At 40.3% G+C, this 25,251-nt stretch overlaps 1 protein-coding gene across 1 annotated transcript; it reads right to left on the bottom strand.

Moving 5' to 3' along the window:
- Positions 1-2,581: 2,581 nt before the first annotated feature.
- Positions 2,582-3,313, bottom strand: LOC138903381 (uncharacterized). The gene is made up of 2 exons (XM_070191353.1): positions 3,305-3,313; positions 2,582-3,220 (listed from the first exon to the last, which is right to left on the bottom strand). The coding sequence occupies exons 1-2, from the start codon at positions 3,311-3,313 to the stop codon at positions 2,582-2,584; spliced, it is 648 nt and encodes a 215-aa protein (XP_070047454.1).
- Between the last annotated feature and the right edge of the window lie 21,938 nt (positions 3,314-25,251).

Genomic DNA, 25,251 nt, shown 5'->3' with positions numbered 1-25,251 from the left:
ACTAAGTTATATTTACACATGTCGGTTCATGTGTTGATACATACTAATGTCGAGTATAATTATACTAATAGAACCGAATCAAATTATCTATTATACTAATGTCGGTTCAAATTATCTAGTATCTATATACATACTAATAGAACAGACATTAGTCATCTATTATCTATTAAATTATCTATAGTATGTAAGAAAATGTCGATTCTATTACTAAGTTATCTATTTTTGTAGGTGTCCACTTTATGTAGGTTCATAGATATTTTTTATATATTATTATAAAAGTATGAATATAATGTCGGTTTACAAAAATAACCTTATAGTATTAAGCATAATAATAATAACAACAACAACAATTCAGTAAAATCTCACTAGTGGGGTCTGGAGAGGGTAGTGTATACGTAGACCTTACCCCTACCCCGAAGTAGTAGTGAGGTTATTTCCGAAAGACCCTCGGCTCAAGAAGACAAAAGGAGACAATGTCAGTACCACCACAGAGATCATAGGAAAAATAACAACATGAAAACCAGAAGGTAGATGCAAAGTAAAAGCGATAGCCAATAAATAGACCCGGTACTATGAGAAACGAAAGAGTAGCAAGACACAACATTGTTACTAGCTAACTTAGACAAAATTTCTACGAGACTAGTCTTACAAAAGTACGTAGTAAGGCAAGACTGAACAATCTCCTAACCTACAACCCTAATACTCGACCTCCACAACTTCCTATCATGGGCCATGTCCTCGAAAATCTGAAGCCTAGCCATGTCCTGCCTGATCACCTATCCCCAATACTTCTTAGGCCGTCTTCTACCTCTTCTCGTGCCCTCCACAGCCAGCTGCTCACACCTCCTTACCGGAGCATCTGGGCTTCTTCTCTGGACATGCCTGGACCATCTGAGCCTAGCTTCCCGCATCTTGTCATCAATTGGGGCCACGCCCACCTTCTCCCGAATATCATCATTCCTAATCTTATCCATCCTAGTGTGCCCGTACATCCACATTAACATCCTCATTTCTGCTACTTTCATCTTCTAGATATGTGAGCTCTTAACAGGCCAACACTCAGCCCCATACATCATGGCCAATCTAACCACTGCTTTATAGAACTTACCTTTGAGTATCTGTGGCACTCTCTTGTCACAAAGGATTCCAGATGCTAACCTCAACTTCATCCATCCCACCCCAATACGGTGTGTGACATCCTGGCCAATCTCCCCCCTCCTCGAAAAACCGACCCGAGGTACTTGAAACTGCCTTTACTAGGGATGACCTGTGATTCGATGCTCACATCCACGCCCACTTCCCTCGACTCAGCACTGAACTTACACTCCAGGTATTCTGTCTTTGTCCTGCTCAGCTTAAAATCCTTAGACTCAAGAGTGTGTCTCCAAACCTCCTGCCTCTCATTAACACCGCCTCGGGACTCGTCAATTAGAACTATGTCATCAGCGAATAGCATACACCATGGCACCTCCCCTTGAATAAGGTGTGTTAATGCGTCTATAACCAGGGAAAATAAGAACGGACTGAGCGCAGAACCTTGGTGTAACCCTATAACAATCGGAAAATGCTCAGAGTCGCCTCCTACTGTCCTAACCCGAGTCTTAGTCCTATCATACATGTCCTTAATCACCCTAACGTAGGCAACCGACACACTTTTTGCCTCCAAGCATCTCTAGAGAACTTCTCTAGGAACCTTGTCATACGCTTTCTCAAGGTCAATAAACACCATGTGCAGATCCTTCTTCCTCTCCCTGTACTATTCCACCAATCTCCTAACAAGGTGAATAGCTTCCGTAGTAGAATGACCCGGCATAAACCTGAACTGGTTGTCGGATATAGACACCGTCATCCTTACCCTTGCTTTAATCACCCTCTCCCAAACTTTCATTGTATGACTCAGTAATTTGATACCCATATAATTGTTACAACTCTAAATATCACCTTTGTTCTTATACAACAGAACCACCGTACTCTATCTCCATTCATCCGGCATCCTCTTCTCCCTAAAAATAATATTAAATAACCCAGTCAGTCACTCCAAACCCGCTCTACCCACACACTTCCAAAATTCAACCGGAATTGCGTCTGGCCCGGTCGCTCTGCCCTTACTCATCTTATGCATATCTCCCATGACCTCCTCAACCTTGATGCGCCTGTAGTACCCAAAGTCACTGTGACTATCAGAATGCTCCAATTCACCTAGCACAATATCATGATCCCCTTCTTCATTCAGAAGTTTATGAACGTAAATCTGTCATCTCCTCTTAATATGGGCATCTTCCATCAATACTCTAACATCGTCGTCCCTTATGTGTCTCACTTGATCAAAATCTCGAGCCCTCCTCTCTCTCGTCTTGGTCAACCTAAAAAACTTCTTCTCCCCGCCTTTTTCCCCCAGCTCCTCATACATACGACCATAAGTCGTAGTCTTAGCCTCCATGACCGCCAGATTAGCTTCCTTCCTAGCTACCTTATACCTCTCCATGCACACTCGCCTCTCCTCCTCACCTGTGCTTCCTGCTAACTTTAGGTACGCCATCTTCTTCGTTTCCACTTTGCTTTGGACCATCTCATTCCACCACTAGTCTTCTTTGTGCCCGCCAGAGACGCCTGTCGAGACCCCTAACACATTTCTCGCATCCTCTCTTATATAGTCTGTTGTCGTCAACCACATAATGCTCGCGTCACCACTTCTCCTCCAGACTCCCATATCCGACAACCGCCCCTCCAACTCTTGGGCTTTATCCTTAGTCAAGGCTCCCCACCTGATTCTCGGTCTCCCTCGGGCAGACCTTTTCCTCCTCTTTAACATAATATCAACATCCATCACCAAGAGCCTATACTGTGTCGCGAGAATCTCACCTGGAATAACCTTGCAGTCTTTGCACAACACTCTGTCACCCCTCCTGAGGAGGAGATAGTCAATTTGAGTCTTCGCCACCGCATTTTGAAAACTAACCAAATGCTCCTCCCTCTTCAAAAAGCTAGAGTTCGCAATCACCAAACCAAAAGCCTTAGTGAAGTCCAACAGTGAGGTACCTCCTCCGTTCCTCTCCCCAAAACCAAAGCCTCCATGCACCTTGCTATAACCACCTAAAATTGACCCAATATGACCATTGAAATCCCCTCCTATGAATAGCCTCTCAGCAGATGGAACTTGACGCACAATCTCATCTAACCCCTCCCAGAAGCACCATTTAACCTCCTCATCGAGGCCCAACTACCAACTTAATAGTCATCAATCTATCATCCACTCGTCTAACCTCAACCACGGACTCTCTGAGTTCCCTCTCCACCAAGATACCCACTCCATTCTTATCCTTCCGGACTCCGGAGTACCAAGTTTATACCCGTCTGCATCTCTCGCCCTCGACCCTACCCACCTTGTCTCCTGGACACATGCAATATTGACCCTCCTCTTCTGAAGGATCTTCGCCAACTCTATAGACTTACCCATCAATGAACCTACGTTCCATGACCCAATTCTCAAGCTATAGGCACCCTTGTTCCCCTTGCCTCCTTTGCCTCTCGACCACCCCCTAACCCCTTCCCCACCTCCCGCCCCACCCCTCGCTCCCCCCGAGGACATGACCTCACTTGACCATCCCAGACCACAGCTACTATACCTACAGTAGACTAAGGACAATCACTAACACACACTAGGCGACAGACAAAACTAGATGAAGAAAAGTTGCAACTACAAGCACACTACTAAGGTGAATAAACTAATACGAACTAAGATGGCAACAATTTAACTAACACAAAGAAGGGAAACAGGAAAAAGGGAGGTACCAATTTAACCCGGGAATTATCTTGCTATACATGACGGTGTTGCGGCCACCATGCAGATTCACGTCCAACTCCCGCCACCCCTTGTTGACACTTGCCCGGGCAGCAGATGTTCTTTACTATTTGCGCACGCACGTCCCGCTCACTACCAATAGCCACCGACCCTAACCTGAAATACAAACAAAACACCACGAAGCTAAACAAATGGGGGAGGGGTTGTCACCGCTACCACTAGTGAAGCCCCACCCATAGCAAAGAAGCGCAAAGAAAAAGGAACGAAGGGATAGAGGGAACAAAAGGGAAAGGAGCAAAGGGAAAAGGGTGTTGGCAGTGCTGCTGCTCAAGCTTGGGAGTGGGGAAGGGGGAAAGAAGAAAGAAGAGAGAGAGAGAGGGGAAGGGGGGAAATAAGAAAGAATAGAGAGAAGGGAAAGGAAGGCGAGAGAAATGGGTGAAGGGGGGCTAACCTATTGGGTATGGGAGAAGGGGGTGGAGCGAAAGAGATGGGGGGATATAGGCGAGAGAGACGAAGGAGGGGAGTGCTGTCATGACCAAAATCCCACCACATGCATCGTGATGACACTTAGTCTCTAAGACTAGGTGAGCCGATTACAATTAGATTTCGATCCATATTTTTTAAAACATATAATTTAATACAAGTGTCTAAACCAAAAGTGGAAACAAATATAAAAACCTCCCAAGACTGGTAATACTGAGTCACGAATTCTAATTGAGTATATGCAATGATCCCAAGGATCGAATATACAATAATGCTCGAATAAGAGTGGACAGTGCAATAAAAATGGAAAGACTCCAAGGGACTGCGACAGCCAAGCAGCCCTACCTTGAATCCTTGCGATCAATACACTAACTTTGTCCAAGTCTGATATCTCCATTACCTGGTTATGCACAAACATGTGCAGAAGTGAAGTATGAGTACACCACAATCGGTACCCAGTAAGTATCAAGACTAACCTATATGGTGTAGTGACGAGGTACAGTTAAGACACTCACTAGTCTAATAACCTGTGCAACATAGTATACAAAAATAATAAAAAACAAATAGCAATGATAGCAACAATAATCAACTAGTGATGTAAACAGCAAGGTAGCAAGACACCAAAATTATTACTCAAACGAATAAGAAACATAAGTACACCCAATTAAACAAGTCCTTCAACATAAATCCTTCACATATAATTCTTTTGAATAAATACTCTATGAATGTATTTCTTTAAATAAATATCCTTCGAATATAAAACTCTTTCAAATAAATATCTTTCGAATATACTTCTTTCAAATAAATATCTTTCGAATATACTTCTTTCAAATAAACATCTTTCAAATATACTTCTTTCAAATAAATATCTTTTGAATATAATTCATTCGAATAAAAGTCACTATGTGACACCTCGTTTGATAATCATAAAACACGGGTCGCAGTCCACTTTTATATTTTCATAACACGGGTCTCAGCCCACTTTTATATTTTCACGACACCTCGTGCCCATATTTTTGTCAACACCGCACGGACAACTCACGTGCCAGTAATAAAAATCATTATATTTCCCCGGCACCTCGTGCTCACATTTCATATCACATCTGCACAGACAGTTCAGATGCCAATAACATAATCATTATATTTTCCTGGCACCTTGTGCCCACATTTCATATCACATCTGCACGGACAGTTCACGTGCCAATAACATAATCCGCCCGGCAATAGCCACATGCTCACAATTTTAACATGAATCAGACCATTATCAAGCTACCAAACAACAAGACAAGTTGCACAAGAGATAATAATAAACATAAAAAAAATCACAACATCACATAAAAATTACCAACACAATAACCCCACATCATCACATAAAATTTACCAACACAATAACCCCACATCATCACATATCATCTCCGACAATAGCCACCATTATCTCTCCTATAACCACCCTTATCACTCCTATAATAGCCTCCATTATCCCTCCGCCATGTCCATATCAATAGACACTCTTATCACTCATATAGCCACTCTTATCGCTCCTATAGCCACCCTTATTGCTCCTATAATAGCCACACTTATCGCTACGTTTAATAGCCTCCCTTATCGCTCCACCCAGACAATATTCCAACACACATAACAATAGTGAAATGCCACCCTTATGCTCGCATAATGTACACAATGGGATGCCACCCTTATACGCCGCATAACAGTAACCCAAATCACACAACAATTCACACACAATATTATCACAACATCACATCATTATTAACTCATATTTAAAAATTACCCGTAGGCCACAACCCTTCCAAATGTACAACCAGTGTTTTAAAAGGCGTGGGCATAAGGCGAGGCATTTTACATATGCCTCAGCGAGGCGTAAGTCCTGAGGCACGAGGCGTAAGCCCCATAGGTATTTAATTTTTAATATTTTATAAAATAATATAATTACAATAAATATTTATAAACAGGTAAAATTGCATAAAAATAGAAGAAAACTATATATATATATATATATATATATATATATATATATATATATATATATATATATATATATATGTATAGATTTGCTTCATCCCCACAAAAAACTAGTCAACACAATCTATTATACGCTACTTAGAAGCTCAAGTAACTTAAGTCGAAAAGAATAAAGTTTTCTACATGGAGGAACAAAAAGGATGACTAACCTTCAATTTGAACTTTGAACTTGCTGCTATGAAGAAGAATGGAGTTCTCTTTGTATTTGTAAAAATAAATTGAATATTCGTTGCTTTTGGGAGATATTAGCAGACTAGCGGACAAGATAAAGAATTGGGAAAGACCATGAATTGGGGCTTCAATCAATAAAAAAAAGGTCTTGACTTTTAAATTTAATACATTTCAATTCCTTTTTAAAACTTTTGAGTAATTACCAAGCTGAATTTTGAAAATTTGGGTATTATATGAAGGACTTATTCAACAAATTTTGTTTTAATTTGAAAAAATCTCTAGGGCTTACGCATTACTAAAACAACTCGCTCTGAACGCCTGGGCGTACGCCACGAATGCCCAGGCGTACGCCCCCAATTGTTGGGCGTACGCCTCTTGAGACTTTCGCCCCACACCATTGCCCCGGGGTGTCTTCGGTGCGCCTCGCCCCAGGGCTCGCCCCGAAAATGCCTTTTAAAACACTGGGTACAACAAGCTCAATTAATTTCATAATAGATAGCCCACGACTCAACACAATGTATATAAAATCTCAAAAATAACAACAAGGATGGAAAAATAACTCAGCATAGGACAATGTCTTCTTTAATCCAAAAATTTAGATAAATATATAAACGCCTCAATTTTAACTTATTTAATTAATTATTTGCAGATGGAAAATCCATAATGTAATTATTTCTAAGGAATATCAAATCAACAACCACACGGAATTCACATAAAAATCCAAGTGGCAATCATACCAAATTATCATATAAAATATAAACTCGACAAACAAGGAATGAGGCATAATAAATCAAGGATTTACTAAGTTCCAACAATTTACCAATTTAATACATAGGACGTCTATGAAATTCAACCAATGTAAATTGCACATATAAACTAAGTACGTACTCTTCACCTCGCGTACATGGTTTTCAATTACACAATTTTCACATAAGACTCAATGCCTAAGGGGTAATTCCTCCACTCAAGGTTAGGCAAGATACATACCTTTTTTAAGTTAGGAGGATATTCCAAAATAGCCGTCTTGCTTGAATTGACCTCCAAACAGCCCAAATCTATCCAAATTAATTGTATAACTTCATTAAAATTCATCGAAAATAATTTCGGATAATAAAATATCGACTTAAAACTTTTATTCTAAAAGGTTAACGCAAGGCCCACCTCTCGGAACCCGGAAATTGTTTTACGAAATCCGAACACCCATTTCGATACGAGTTCAACCATACCAATTTTATCAAATTCCGATAACGAATCAACCTCCAAATCCTCAATTTAAGGTATAGAAAATTTCTACCATTTTCAACCCATTCACTAATTTCATGATAAAATAACAATAGATTCATGTATTTTAACCAAAATCGAGTTAGGAATTCTTACCGCAATATTTTCCTTGAAAAATACTCAAAAACGCGCCTCACCCGAGCTTCCTTGGTCCAAAAATGGAAGAATGAGACGAGTTTGGACTTTATTCTGCTGCCCAGAGGTTTGTTCTTCAAGTTCGCGACCCACCCCTCGCGTTCGCGATGAACAAATTCCTCACCCGCGATTTTCAAACGCTTTCCATACAGTCTCTAGTATAATGGTCATAGCGTTTTGTACACAACTATAAATAACAAATAGTTTAATATTCTAAAAACTAGACACCAAGGGCTATAACTCTCATTTATTGTTCATTTCCCAATTCCTTATAGATTGCGAGATATAGGCTTCCAAAGTCATCCTTGTGCAGCAGAGATTTCTAAACTCTTCCCAGACAGCCTCTAGTGTATCCACCATATCCTTTTGTACACAACTCTATATGACAAATGGTTTATCTTTCGGAAAATTATACACTAAGGGCTACAACTTTGATTTTTGGATCATCTCCAATTTTCTTATAGATTGCGATATATGAGCCTCAAAAGTCAGACATGTGCAACAGAGATTTCCTTCTTCGCAAACGCGAGAGTCTCTTCGTGAACAAGATCCTTCTTCGCAAACGCGAGAGGCTCCTCTCGAACGCGAAGAACAACACCAGACATCAGAAAATCTACATCCAAAGTAGCCCAAAATGATCTGAAACACACCCGAGGGCCCCGCGACGCAAACCAAATATACCAACAAGTCCTAAAATATCATACGAACTTAGTCGAGGCCTCAAATCACATCAAACTTCACTAAAAACATGATTCACACCCCAATTCAAGCCTAATAAAACTAAGAAATTCCAACTTCTACATTCGATCCCGAAACCTAACAAATCAAGTCCGATTGACCTCAAATTTTGCACATAAGTTATAAATGGCATAACGGAACTATTCCAATTTCCAAAATTGGATTTCCATCCCGATATCAAAAAGTCAACTCCCGAGTCAAACTTCCAAACTTAACTTCCTATTTTCGTCATTTCAAGCCTAATTTAGCTACGAACCTCAAAATAAATATCCGGACACACTCCTAAATCCGAAATCACCATACGAAACTATTGGAATTATCAAAATTCCATTCTGGAGTTGTTTTCTCAAAAGTCAAACTCCGGTCAACTCTTTTCATTTAAAGCTTCAAAAATGAGAATTGTTCTTTCAATTTAAATTTCAAACCTTCCAAAAATCAAACTCAGTCACACACGCAAGTTATAATACACATTACAAAGCTGCTCAGTGCCTTGAGTCACTAAACAAAACGTTAATTCTTAAAATGACAAATCTGGTCGTTACATTCTCCCCCTCTTAATCATATGTTTGTCCTCGAACGTGCCAAGAATTATTCTGAGGATATTAAATTACTGAGTGTATTATTACACACATACTTGCAGGTGATTATACGTCACCACAAATTTAGCATGGATTCGATGACTCCATCTCAGTTGGCATTATTTCTTTCATCCATACTTATAAACTTTAAAACCAAATTTCTTCCACTCCGATAAATTTCAAAAATGCCTGATTTTCATATTAACACATCATGCTAGTCTCAATCGGCTGTAGCAATTTCGTGCCTACACACACATTATATGTATGCCCATAACCACATCTCTGGTCATAATAGTTAGTCATAATTAATTCCAGCATCCTCAATTAATCTCATATTTACCAAAACCTCGCTTCAAATATCTTTTCACAACATTGACAACAACACACGAGGCATGAAGACCTCATAATTATTTATCCGAATTAACGAGTCACATTTAACGCCACATGTGCACTCACCTCGTAGGCTAAAACTCACTATTCACATCACGAATATGGCTAAATATGCACAAAAGAATACATACAAGAATTTATCAAGTAAGCCTAACAAGCATGACTCCCTATTAATACTATAGTATAAATTTAAATTTCACAACGAAAGAATTTAAACACATAATATTTTCACCACAAAGACCTCGTCCTTATATAACTTCCACCGCGACTTGTAGTTCGGTTTAAATATTTCACATCATATAAAAATGCGAGGATCTCATCCTCATCTCTGAATCACAAGTATTTTGCACATTGTGCCAACTGAATATTTCCTATTACCTTTCTTTCTTCTTTTTAATAAATTCTGTGAAACAATTTCACAACACAAAATGAACCCCCATACCGGTAGGGCATATAATTCACACACTTTAACAAAACTATCCCGAATTTATATCAAAACCCACTGTAGTGAGTAACTGAAAGTCACTTTTGGACTTTTAGCCCTCAATAGTGTACAAAACAAAATGTAAGACACGGGCTAACCCCATCAAATCTCCCAATAGGGATAAACACGTGAGTGGTGTACAAAATCACTAACTCACCATACATGGAGCATGATAGGTGGTCTCATCTCAATAATTGGAATTGAATCAAAATAAGAACAATGCCCCTCTATTACGAATTAAATCATACCTGTAATGACACCATCTGGTGTAGCGACCTCAGCCATACCATATCAATTATATCAATGGGTCGAGCCTCCCCCTCTAGGGCGTCCTCTACCCGTCTGTCCTCCACCCCTAACTAACTGTGCATATGGGGTAGTAACTGGAATAGAGCCTGTAGCCTGAGTATTCTGATGAAATCTGCCTCTCCCAAGTTTGGGACAATCTCTCATGATGTGCCTAGTATTACCACACTGATAACAACCCCTCTGTGGGTTCGGCTGCTCATTTCGAGATCGAGAATAGTTCTGGAATATTATTTAAGACTTGCACGCAAAATTTGGTGTCATTCCGAGTAGTATAAGTACGTTTCGGCACATTGGAAGTAAATTAAAGAACTTGAAGTCCTTAAGTTTGATTCAATTGGTTTTAGGGTGTGATTCTTAGTTTTAACTAAGAGTTCGAGCGAGTTTGTTTTCTGATTTCAAACTTGCTGGTACATTTGGACGGTGCCCCGGGGGCCCCGAGTGTCAATCGGACGAGGCTCGGACCAAGTTGGAATTTGGAAGCCAAAGCTGAAGCTCCAGTTGCTGTCATAATCGCACCTGTGCTTGGTCAGCCGCAAGTGCAAGCTCACATGTGTGAGCCCCATGATCGCAGATGCGTCCCAGCATAGGTTTCCCAGACATCACAGAAGCGGACGAAAGACCACACCTGCGAAAGCACAGGTGCGAAGGCAGGCATCGCAGGAGCAGGCAGTGTCGCAGATGCGCGTCGTTTGTCGCTGATGCATGGCCGCAGGTGCGATCACCTAGGTGCAGAAGCGAGATATGGCAGCCTGGGTTTGGCCCACACCTGCGCGAGTTGTCCGCAGAAGCAGAATCGCAGGTGCGCCAATTTAACCGCAGGTGCGGAAGTCGCTGAAGGGCAGTGATGTTTTAAATCGGGGTTTGAGCACTTTTGCTCACTTCTTACTCTTCTTGGGGGTGATTTCGGAGCTGGTTAGAGAGGGAATTTCCATCAACTAGTTGAGGTATGTAATTCCTATCAAATGTGAGTTAAATACATAATTTATGGGTAGGTTATAACATGTAAATTAGTGAAAATTATGGGTTTAGATAAAAACATAGGTTTTTGTTAAAAATGAGATTTAACCATGAAATTCGTTATGGAATTTAGTAAAAATCATATATTTATGTTCCTAAGGTTATGGGTAACAACTTTCTTTAAATATTTCCAAAATCCGAGCATGTGGGCCGGGGGTGAATTTTAGGAATCTTGCAATTTAAGTTGGGTAATCACTTAAAGGATGGAATTATGAACTTTTGATCATAGATTGATTAGTTTATGTAATGTTTGACTAGCTTCGAGTCGTTTGGCATCAAATTTGGAGGTTTAAGCGTGTTCTTTAATTGGGAAGTAGGCCTTGAGCAAGTTAAGTCTCTTTTCTAACCTTGTAAGAGGGAAATTTCCCCATAGGTGAACTTAAGTAATATATGATTATTCGTGGGGGCTACGTACGCATGAGGTGACGAGAGTCCGTACGTAGCTACTATTCTTGTTATGTCCGAGTAGTTCTAGGCTTACACCATGCTTTGTGGGTACCGTTATCTGAGCATAATTGTTATTTGCATTGAATGGAACTAAGTTGAGGATTTCAAGATTTCAAAGGTTTCAAGTAAATTAATATTTTGAAAAGAATTGAGGAAAAATTATGTTATATTTATATTTTGCCGCGTCGCAAGTATATTTCGCGAGCGAGGTGACTATTTCCACTACTCTCATGGGAGCGGGCCGTTCGCCTCGACAGGTTAATAGATGCATCTATGGTTCGCTCCGTTCGACCCTCGACAGTGAAAAATTTACATTTTCATGTTGGATCGGGCCGAACGTCCTAGGTGGAATTTGTGTGTGACAATAGAAGTGGAAGCCCTTTTTATAATTGGTATAAATTTACTATTTTAGAGATCATTAATTTTAAAATGAGGGAAGTATTTTGGTTTCTTAGATATGATGGAAGAACTGTAAAGTTACTTCTTGTTCTGAGTTTATTGTTAGTTCTGTGTATCATGCTTATTTAGAATCACATATTACTATATTGTTGGCCCTAGTAAGTGTCGAAGTCGACCCCTCATCACTACTTATTCGAGGTTAGACTAGATACTTATTGGGTACATATTTTTATGTACTCATGCTACACTTCTGTACTTGATTGTACAGGATTTGAGGCAGGTGCATCTGGCCACCAGTCCGACTTCGCGGTGAGTTGCCCTTTTGAGCTGTTCTGTAGCATCTGGAGTCTCTCTTATGTTCTTTTATTTTTTGTCTATTTCCTTTCAGACAGTAGCCTAGCATTGTTTTGTATATTCTACTAGATTGCCCACATACTTGTGACACCAGATCTTGGCACACACACTAGTAGACTTATGGTTTTGGTTTGCTCATATGATTACGATTAGTACTAACTGCTTCCATTTATTTATGTTAAAATTGCAAACTCCTAAATCTATTTTTTATATTGAAAAAGCTATTGTTTATAAATTTATCTTAGCGGGAAATCACTAGTTGATCAGTGTTGGCTTACCTAACAACGTTGTTGGGCGCTATCACGGCCTATAATGGAATTGGGTCGTGATAGTAATAAAAATGGAAAGACTCCAAGGGACTGCGATGGCCAAGCAGCCCTACCTTGAGTCCTTGCGATCAATACACTAACTTTGTCCAAGTCTGATATCTCCAATACCTGGCTATGCATACAAATGTGCAGAAGTGTAGTATGAGTACACCACAGTCGGTACCCAGTAAGTATCAAGACTAACTTCGGTAGAGTAGTGACGAGGTACAGTCAAGACACTCACTAGTCTAATAACCTGTGCAACATAGTATACAAAAACAATAGAAAATATATAGCAGTGATAGCAACAATAATCAACTAGTGATGTAAACAGCAAGGCAGCAAGACACCAAAATTATTACTCAAACGAATAAGAAACACAAGTACACCCAATTAAACAAGTCTTTCAACATAAATCCTTCACATATAATTCTTTTGAATAAATACTCTCCAAATGTATTTCTTTAAATAAACATCCTTCGAATATAAAACTCTTTCAAATAAATATCTTTCGAATATACTTCTTTCAAATAAATATCTTTCGAATATACTTCTTTCAAATAAACATCTTTCGAATATACTTCTTTCAAATAAATATCTTTTGAATATAATTCCTTCGAATAAAAGTCACTCTGTGACACCTCGTTTCATAATCATAAAACATGGATCGTATCCCACTTTCATATTTTCGTAGTACGGGTCTCAACCCACTTTCATATTTTCACGACACCTCGTGCTCATATTTCTGACAGCTCACGTGCCAATAATAAAAATCATTATATTTCCCCGGCACCTCGTGCTCACATTTCATATTACATCTGCACGGACAGTTCACGTACCAATAACATAATCATTATATTTCCCTGGCACCTCGTGCCCACATTTCATATCACATCTACACGGACAGTTCATGTTCCAATAACATAATCCGCCCGGCAATAGCCACATGCTCACAATTTCAACATGAATCAGACTATTATCAAGCTACCAAACAACAAGACAAGTTACACAAGAGATAAAAATAAACATTAAAAAAAATCACAACATCACATAAAAATTACCAACGCAATAACCCCATATCATCTCATAAAACTTACCAACACAATAACCCCACCTGATCACATATCATCCCTGACAGTAGCACCCTTATCTCTCCTATAGCCACCCTTACCACTCCTATAATAGCCTCCCTTAACCCTCCACTCTGTCAATATCAATAGCCACCATTATCGCTCATATAGCCACCATTATTGTAACGACCCAACCGGTTATTTTGAGCTTTAGCACATCGTTCAACGGTTTGAGGCCTTGAGTAGCTTCACTTCGGGTATAATTACTTGTACGCATGGTCAGAATTTAATTTCGGGAAGTTCGGAGTTGATTTAGAAAGAAAATTCTAATTTTAGAAGCCTTAAGTTGAAAGAATTGACTGAAGTGTGATTTTTTTGAGTAAAGGACTTCAAAATCAGGATTTGAAGGTTCCAACAGGTTTGTATGATGACATTAGAATTGGGCGTATGTCCGGATCGGGTTTTGGATGACCCGAGAGCGTTTTGACGCCTATTGTGGAAAGTTGACATTTGGAAGAATTTCATAAAATTGGGTTGAGGTGTATTTCAATGTTATCGATGTCTGTTTGGGATTCCGAGTTTGGGAATAGATCCGTATAGTGATTCTGGTATTGGGAGCGCGTCCGGAAGAGGATTTGGAGGTTCGTAGGTCATTTCGCGGTCATTTGGCGAAAGTTAGGAATTCGAAGGTTTCTGAGAAATTTAACCGGGAGTGGACATTTTGATATCAGGGTCTGATTTCGATTCCGGAAGTGGGAGTAGGTTTGTAATGTCAATTATGACTGGTGTGCAAAATTTGAGGTCAATCGGACGTGATTTGATAGGTTTCGGCATCGATTGTAAAAGTTTGAAGTTTCAAAGTTCATTAAACTTGAATTGGGGTGTGATTCATAATTTGATGATGTTTGATGTTATTTGAGGCCTCGATCAGGTCAGTGTTATGTTATCGGACTGGTTGGTGTGATTGGTCGGGGTCCCAGGGAACTCGGGTGTGTTTCGGGGTGGTTTCGGATCAATTTGAGTTGTTTTGGAACTGTTGTTGCTGGTATCTGGTTTCCTTCTTCGCGAACGCGAAGGGAGTCCTGCGTTCGCGGAGAGGAACTTTATGGCTGCTATGATTTGGCCTTCGCGAATGCGAGGCAGTGGACGTGAATGCGAGGAAGTAGCTGGGAAGGCCTTCGCGAACGCAAAGAAGAGAGAGGGAGCGGGGGCCTTTAGTCATTTAGCCTTTGCGAACGCAAAGCTTCAACTGCGAATGTGAAGCATTAGGGCCTAAAGGCATCGCGAATGTGAGTCTTTGGTCGCGAATGCGAAAAAGGGGCGACTGTGCTGGGCAGAATATTTTAAAAAGCGGGATTTAGCCCATTTCACTCATTTCTCTCTTGGTTGGGCGATTTTTGGAGCTTTTGGAAGAGGAGATTTTCATCATCTATGTCAAGGTAAGTGATTCCCACATATTACAAGTTAAATACTTGGAGTATATATAGATTTTAACATGGAAATTCATGGATAATTAGTGAAAATTTGGGATTTGGTAGAAAACCTAGAAATTTATATTTTGGATTTTGATCACGAATTAGGGCATGTAATCGAGAACAAATCATATATTTGAGTTCATGATGTTATGGGTAGTGGTTATCTTTGAAAATTTCCAGAATCCGAGCACGTGGGCCCGGGGGTAAATTTTAGGAATTCTTCAATTTGGGTTGGAAAATCACTTTAATATCTAAGATGTGAACTCTTGAGCATCTATTGACTATTTTATATAACAGTTGACAAGCTTCGATCGTTTGGCACCGAGTTGAGGATTTAAAGCACAATTTTGGACCAGAAAGTAAGCTTTGAGACGAGATAAGTCTCTTGTCTAACTCTGTGAGGGGGAAAATACCCCTAGGTGTTGTTTGTCGATGTGTGCTACTTGTTGTGGGGTGCTACGCACGTGCGAGGTGACGACACCCCGTACGTAGCTACATTCATGTTATTGTCCGGGTAGGCTTAGGTTCACATCATGATGTAGCTACACTATTTGAGCATTTTCTCGCCTATTAAATTCCTTTGTTTTATATTTCTACTTGAGACTAGACTTGCTATTGTAGAGACTTCACGAGTTCATGATTAGTCACCGAATAACTTTACTCCTCTTATGGCGCGTTTTCGTGATATATATACTTCATTGAAAGGATTTTGTTAAAGAAATTACAACTTACACGTTTATTCGTGAGTGGGATCAAGGACCCGTAAAAGCTTCTTATTCTAATGGGATCGGGCCATTCTCCTCGGCAGGATTCGTGCCGTTCGACCCTCGATAGTGCACGGTTGAAATATTTATGTTGGATCAGGCCATTCGCCTCGGCATTTCCTAAATCATATCCTCATGGAATCGTGCGCAATATTTTGCAAGAAGCCAGTGTATCTGTGAGTTTTCCCGATTTGAGTGATGACAATCTATCTGATGAGATCCACTATATCTATATATATGCTCTGGTTAATGAGGGAATTTCTAATGGAGAGCTTGAGTTCCTTGTAAAGAGGGGGATTTGTACCACGTGATTTATACTTATTTATCTCATTTATTTACTCTGCCTCATATTTACTTACCTCTTTACTGTACCTGATGTTATTGGACCACTAGTGAGTGTCGATGTCGACCCTTCATCACTACTCCTCCGGGGTTAGGCTAGATACTTACTGGGTACACGTTGATTACGTACTCATACTACACTTGTGTCATGTCCCAAAACCAAGGAGCGCACCCGACGCTCAATCGAGTGAACCCGACCGAGCAAGCCTGTTAGATTTCATTCTACCCAAACTCATCCATGAATAGAGATAATACATATTGTCATTAATTAGATAAAAATGTGTTCATGTCTACAATACCAATTCATTTCCAATAGTTTCATCATTTTTAAAGTCTCAAATGGACAAGTAATACATCCACAACATAACATAGTTTGTCTTTCCCCAGCACCAATACATAACCCACATTATGTCTATGGAGCCTCTATAGATAAAGAAGAGTACAATGATAATGCCGGTAACAAGGCCCCAGCTATACCTCAAACCGAATACACAAAGTACAAAAGATACATGACCCCGGGATTAAGTGGGGCTCACCAAGTCAGCTGGGAAGAAAGTGCACTGCTATCACTGATCAATATTTCCTGCTGTGGAACCACCTACATTCATTGAAAGATGCAGCACCCCCGGCAAAAGGGACGTTAGTACCGTCGAATATCACTAGTATGTATAACTAAACATCCTCTCAATAGAATGACAAATAATACAAATAAGATTATCATAATGTCAATGAAAGCCTTAATCAACATCAAACCTCAATTTAGGATCAAGACAGTGTTCAAATTAATTTTCATATCTCACATTGGGAGATTTTTAGTATCAATATACCATTGTCCACAATACCAGTACCATTATTTACCATACCAATACCGCTATTCACAATACCATTATTCACAAAACCAGTACCACCGTACTCTTAGCACGGAGTCCGATCATGACCCGATCGGCTAGGCTATCTCAGTAGAGACATCAACCGCAATTTCTCTCAATATCAATACCACCGTCTTTAACACGGTGTCCGATCACAACCTGATCGGCTAGGCTATCCATTAGGGACATCGACCACAATCACAATTTCAATTACAATTTCCAGCACAATCACCAGCATGTGTGCGACATGGTGTCCGATCATGACCCGACCGGCTATGCTGTCTTATTTGAGACATCAACCTTTTTATATCAATCAACACATTTTACTTTCACATCTTTTCATTTCATTGGCACTAATGGCCATAATTATAAGGTCATTCTTGGCACGTTGGCCATATTCAGTATTTCATGCTCACCTTATCAATTTAATATCATTATCATCATCAACAACAAATACAACTCAAATCAAGGTGTGTAGTACACATGTGAGCAATTTAGAGTCTAAGGAACATGGAGATATTTCACAAAATTTGGCATAATAGACTTCATTTGAACTTGACTTAAAGTCGAAACATTATTAATGCATAGCCCTTATTTTAACACATCCTCAATTGGTAACATAACATGAATAAAACATTTAGGATGCTTGTTGAATATATATCTTTCAACCCAATCTTACTCGGAATGGCCAGTCTCATAATGAATCACTCAGGACTTACATAATTTACATGAATATCGTGGGATTCAATTCTAAGAGAAGAGTTTAGCCAACATACCTCACTTGAGATTCCTTACACTCTAAATGTTCCGAAATTCTTAGCAACTTCAATCTATTGTAGAAATATAACAAATTGAATCAAAATTAGGAAGATGATCATGGTTCGAGCTCATTTGAGCATTTTATCAAACACTAAGTGTGCATTAAGGTTCCAAGGTCCTTTTATGGAGAATTCCATCATCCCACAACCCAATCTTTACCATTTTTAGCTCAACAATCTTCCTACACCCTTTGATAACACATGCATGTAAAATAAACAACTCTTATGCCCAAAAATTATCTTGCTAGTTACCCATTTTCAGAAAAATTCGAAATTAGGGTTTAGGATGTAGAATCTTATCTCTAGGATGAAGACCTAGTGAGATTCCCTTCTTAATCTTCTAAAACTTGAGAAAGAATGGAAGAAAAAATATTGAAGAACACCTTCTCACTCTAGGGCACTCTCTCTCGCTCAAGAATATCAGATTATATCTCAAAAATGGCCCAAAGAGTGTATTTAACGAAATAGGGTCGGGTTTTTAAAAAACCCAAAAATGGAGCTCCGGAACAAGGTATGCGATCCCATAACCGATATGCGGACCGCATATCGGTCGCATAATTGGTTACAAAATAGCCAAAAGAACTGTCTGTGTATGCGGTCATTATGCGGTCCGCATAGCTGTTATGCAGTCGCATAATGCACCGTATAACAGTTATGCAGTCGCATAGTCGACCGCGTAGTTGCTTCCAACTGACCCAATTAACTGCCTCACTCTGCGGCCATTATGCGGTCCGACACAGTGGTTCTGCGGTCGCATAATGGACCGCAAAAATGCACTTTTCTGCCAAAAAGTTTTCTTTACTTTTCGGTGCATTTTTCAACCCAAAAGGTCCGAGCCGCGGCTCGCTTACAATCCTCAAACATGTAAGCCTAGTCCGGCACCATGAAACATTATTTTCTTTGCAAATTATACCGGGCTTTACACTTAAGTACTTCAAAATTTTTCGGGGTGTTACAACTTGCTGAACATTTTTGTGCATATACATATGCAACTAGTGGCCTATGCTTGTTATGATTGGGGTTTTGATATAACCATCACACATAAATTCTCACTCTGTACCTCTCGGTAGTTTGAGTGACTTTTCCCGATTTGGCTTTCTCAAGCCCAAATGGGTGTTCATACAATACAAGTGAAATTTGCTCAAGTCGGGTAGTACTATCTCTAGGTTTAACCCATTAATTGGGACTATCAATCTCTTGAGTTCACCCAAATTCTTTGTTAGCCTAATTTTCCTAGACTTAGTCCCTTTTTCTCAAGAAGAGCCTAAGTCATAAAGGCATGAATTAGTGTTTGCAACCACTAATTCTACAATTTTACCATAAATTAGGCTAAATATCACTAACCCATAAATAATTAAGCCTTAAAATTCAAGACCCATTAAATACCCACACTAGGTTTGGGTTACAACCCTAGGTATGGGGTCTAGCTACTCATAATAGCAGCAGATATCAAAGATAAAGATGAAATATAAGCCATAATATTAAAGTACAAGATGAAAATCTAAAGTTTGAAGGTAAATATACTCTAAAATTGCCCAAAAAGGGAAAAACCAGTTGTTCACGTGCTCTCTTTTACAAAACTTAACCTAAAATTAATAAAAGGATCTATTTATACTAGGCTGAAATTTTCAGACAAAAATGCCCCTGCGAAGGATTCGCAGACGCATAATTCTGACCGCGTTCGCGCTTGAGCTTTCGTCACCGCGTAATAATGAGAGCGGTCCGTGTTTCTTCAATACTGGGCTTGGATTAGGCTTAATTTTGCGGACTGCATAATTTCAACTGCGTCCGCGTGTGCTTTCATTGTGGCCGCGTAATTTGGACGCGGACAGCGTTCTTCAGTTAAGCCTGACTTGCAGGGTCTCTGAACCTCAAGATGTGCTCTCAAGGTAAATCCCTTCGCGGCCGCGCCAATGATTTCGCGGCCGCATTTTTCCAACGCGGTCAGCGGTGATTTTAGTACTCAAAGTAGCTTCTCTGAATCTACTTTCGCGGACCGCGTAATAGTGGCCGCCTTAGCGGTGATCCTTATGCAGTCGCGCTTTACTGTTACTCTCAGCGCTCCCATCTCAGCCTTGGATTCGTGCAGGTTTGACTCCTTCATGAGTTGATTATGGCTTCTTTGCCTCATTTGGACCAAACCCTGCAAGCAAGCACATTAAGTTAGTTTTCGGGAATACCTTTACACATTTTTGACCCAAAACCTAAGGAAAAGAGAGTAAATAATAGGCTAAAACCCCTAGTTATCAACTCCCCCAAACTTAAGATTTTGCTTATCCTCAAGCAAACAAGGTAATTTCTACCTCCACAAGAAAAATAAATGAAAATTTCAGCTATCCTAAGGTGACTTCATCAAACATCAATTGGGACTAACAATTACCCTCAACACAAATGCATTATCAACAACATCATGCTATGACTTCCATAGTTCTAATGTGACACAAAAGCATCAAGAGTTGACTCAATTCATCAAGGAAGTTCGCTCTCTCACGTAGGTCATTGTGGATCCCAAACTCCTCCTCCTCTACTCCCCATGAGCAAATCTCACTTTATAGAATATGACATTCAAAACAAGGATTGTAAATAAGTGCGCTGATCACTCTCAAAAGAATGCCACAAGTCCGGCTCTAAGTACCATAAGCTTGGCCCTTATGTAAATCACCACTAATGTAAGCTTACTCAACTTGAAATCATATAGGGCTTTAGCAGGATGTAATGAAGTTTTTTTGGACCAAGGTAGGATACAATGAATTGTGATGGTTTTATCTTTCCTTAAGCACTCCATTTTCTCATTTTGGTTTATACTTTCTTGACTCTTTGAATCATTTTCTTCTTCCTCAGGGGAACTAGAGAGACACATTGTCACTCTTTCTTGTTCATGATAATCATTTTTCTCCTTTTCTCGTCATTACTTGCCTTTCAACATTGTTTTCTTGAATCCTTTCAACCTTTACTTTCTTTTTGACATGCTTCTTTTTGGTTTTTTCATCATTTCTTTGCCTTTCCTTTCCATCAATTCTTTTTGTTCTTTGAACCTTTCATCAATTTGTAATTCCTCATTTCTCCCCCAAACTTATGATTTTTGCAAATGTTCATCATGAATGCTAAGGAAAGATTGGGTGCCAAGAGAGAGTCATTATAAAATGCATGAGGGCTTGTAATAAGGTTATTGAATGAAAATGGCTTAGGATCAAAGGGGTTGACTAAGGATATCATAATGGTAGGTTATAGAAGTTTTCAAATGTTCAAATGGGACCAAGGAGAGCCTATAATCACTTCTCAAGTCGAGCTACACTTAGCATTTCGCCTAGACAAACATTCAGGGCAAGTTCTAGACTTATTGGCACGGGACTTGGACTTGCAATTAAATACCTCACCTCCCTCTCAAGCTAATGGATTGTTAAAGAGAAAAGAGTCGAGGGCCCACAACAACCCTAGCTAAGATTGAATATCACAAATGGCTCAAGGAAACCACTTGATGATAGTTTTAGTCAACTCAAGAGTCTAAAGGTCACAACTAGAGCTAATCTCGCCAACAAACTTGTATCTAACCATGAGGTTGAAGGTAAGTGTGTTAGTGCCAAGTGAAGCCTGCTTGAGACACTTTAATTCATTACTACTATATATCAAAATAGAAAGGAAAACAGACTCAATCCCTTAAGAAGGTTATCACGTCATCCATCGTTGGGAAGAGCCACCCGGTTCACACAACATCCACCTTTGGAAAGAACCGTGGCATTAAGAAAACCAAAGGCTTATTGATCACGCAGAAATGTAAAAAGAGGCTACAAACTCAAAAAGAAACTACTAAAGGAAATAAGAAGCTAAGCTATTAAGGAAAATTACAAAAAGAAGTTATAAAGTAAAATACGGAAAGTAAAATGAATATGTACAATAAAGGAGTGAAACGAATATACACAAAATGGGGATGAATATATACATGGAATGGTAAAGTTATATACATACCAAAAGTGAAAAATAACGAAAATAAAAATAACGATAAGTAAAAATAAAGAAAAATAGTATCGTAATTATTACATGCCAGTCATCAAAGTCATCAAATCAAAATAAGACCACCCCCCCCCCAAAATATAAGTTAGAGTTATCTTCAATGCTAAAAGTAAAAATAAGATCAGGGGAGGGATAAAAAGTAAAGAAAACTCCCTATGTGGTATTTGTCTTAGCACCATCAGGATCCTCTAACTGGATCTCTAGGTCCTCGGTCTGGGGTATCAAAAATCTTCTCACCAGCTCTCTGTCAGCTTCCTACTTTGATGCCTGTGCTGTTTGTGCTGTCGGTGCAGTCTCCTCCATAAGGAGGTCCAGAGGAATATCGCTGATGGAAGTAAGCTTCTCTACCTCTTTCTTTAACAGCTCTTGATTCTTCTACACCTTCTTGACCTGTTTTCCCATCTCCTTGATTACCTTCGCATGAGTACCCAGAGTCTCCAGAATTTGCTTTCGGTTGTCAAGGATCTTCTTCAATGAATCCTCCACTGACGGAGGCATCTGAAGTTGTGCTAGAGCTACCTGTGTTGCGACTGCACTGGATAAGGCAGATAGCTTTGATGTAGCTACCTGCATCCAGTTGTTGATGTTGGATAAAGTCTGATTAACCCGCAGTGTAGTCTGAGGGTAAGCTGAGGAGGAAGGCACAGATAGTGGGGCAGAGACTGATGGCCCTGAGGACGGAGGTAGCATATCAGCAGATGAACCTTCGGTTATGGAAGGCTTGGACCTAGTAGCCACTACCCTTGGCTCTTTAGACTGACCAGCGGAGGTAGTGGCTTTGCCTTTGGACTTAGGATTGTCTGCTCCCTGAAGGTTGTACCAAGAGAAGGGCCTTTTAGTCTTCACCTTCATGTCAAAGTGTCTCCCCTCAGCCCCTTGGTCCTCTAGGTACATAGTGATGAAATTGGGGTAAGGGTAGGACATTTCTTCCTTCCCGGTTGCCTTACATATGTTCTGGGCCATGAGGTTCACCATATTTATTGGGTACCCCGCCATGATGGATGCTATGAGGATCACCCGGGAGAGTGGAATGTCACTGTCATGCAGGCACGGATCAAGGCGACTGCAGACGAAAGTGCTCCATCCTTTTGCTTCAAAGCTCAAAGTGTTTCTAGCAATATGGACCCCAGGTGTAAGCCAAGCCGGTGCTGACCCAGGGATGGCTATCACCTCTGCAAGCCATAGACGGGCAGCCTCATCTAATGCCAACTTCTCCAAGTACAAGGATTCGTTCACATCATCGAACCCGACATATGTGTTCAGTGTCTTGCCATCAAATCTGATCTTCCGGTTCCGTACCTTAGTCACATAGGTGCCCTTTTTGATGTGGGCGACATTGGTGTAGAATTCTTTGACTAAGTACTCATTGGCCTCCGGTAGCTTGCTAGTGAAGAATTTCCACTCCACTCTTTCATCAAATTGCTTCTTCACATTGGGATTGTGGGGTAGAAGATCTCTTTCTATGAAAATGTCGCTCAAGGGTGAGCGACCTTTGTGGCCACCATTCCCGGAATTTGTGGTAGGCTTTCTCACTCATAAACCTATCTTGCCACACTGCCAGCTTCCTTGATCTAATCAAACCTCCAACCCGGGTATCACCACCTCTCCCGCCATCCGGGACATCCTCTTCATCATCAATATTAATTGGAGTCGCTGTTGAGGCCGGAGTTGCAGCAGGTGGGGCAAGTGGTGTGGATGTCGCACTACCTCCTCTTGAGCCATCAGACGACCAAGACAGGGAGGTAGATTCATCGACGAGGCGGTAGGGCTGTGATTGAGCCTCTTGTTGGGGTCGTGCAACTTCCCCTTCAGAAATCTCCCGGGAGGGGACATACTCACTAGTCTCAGAAGAGTCGGGAGTGGGTCTTCGGATGGTTTGTTTCTTGCCAATGACCTTCTTAGGTGCTAAGGATGCAGTCTCTTTCCCTCTGCCCCAGCCTCGGGAGGATTCTCCCCTCCCTTGTGATTTCTCAGGACCGCTACGAGATCGCACCATTATCTGCATACACAATCAGTGAAAGCTTATTAGTATTGTGGTTCAATGAATCAGCAAAGGAAAGCATATGATATGATCACATTGTTTCTCAAAGCAGGGATCCGCTGACAGCGTAAAAAGGAGCGCGTCCGCGGAATGGTCAGCGCGGTCCGCGTAAAAAGGAGCGCGGCCGCGAAAGAGGTTGGACTCAGACTACCAACTCTCTGATCATGGTCTTCCACGGACCGTGTAATTTTGGACGTGGCCTATAAAGATAAAGCGCAGACCGCGTAAAAATGAACGCGGCCGCGAAATCAATTTGTCAAACTCTCTGAAACTCATGAGCGTGGACCGCGTATTTTGGACGCGACCGCATAAGTTCAAACATGGACTGCGGAAGAATCATCACATCCATGAACATGCAACCATACTCAGCTCTCACAAATTAAAGAACGCGGATCGCATAAAATGGACCGCGGTCTGCGGAATTCAAACAAAAACTTGGACTGATACATTTGAAACTTAGGGTTTTCACTAAGTGCAAATATTAATGTAATTAACATGCATAGTTAATAACCTTATCCCCCATTAGGCAAGTAAAGCGATTACCCACATGAATATAAGCATCAATTAAGCATGATTTTGAGATTGTGGCATGTATTTAACCCTAACTAAAAAGATAAATTAAAACTAGAAGAAAAGAAAATCAAAAGATGAAATTAATGTAAAGATTTGAGCATACCAGATATGGATTTGTAGTAGGAAATTACTTCTTGATTAATGAGATATGAAATTGAAAGTGTAAGAAGGGAAAGATGAAAAGTGGTCTATTTCGGTGAGAGTGTGGGGTTCAAAAAGTGTAAAAGTCCTAAAGACTTCCTATTTATACCAACCTAAGAGGTTCCACCGACTTACCTGAGCGTGGTCCGCTGAATTCCACCGCAGTCCGCACTTTTTACCTTTCGAAGAGGCTTTTTCAGAAACAGGCCTG

This window comes from Nicotiana tomentosiformis, chromosome 12, assembly GCF_000390325.3.
Source record: "Nicotiana tomentosiformis chromosome 12, ASM39032v3, whole genome shotgun sequence".
Classification (NCBI taxonomy): Eukaryota; Viridiplantae; Streptophyta; class Magnoliopsida; order Solanales; family Solanaceae; genus Nicotiana; species Nicotiana tomentosiformis.
This window is presented reverse-complemented; position numbering and strand designations above follow the sequence as displayed.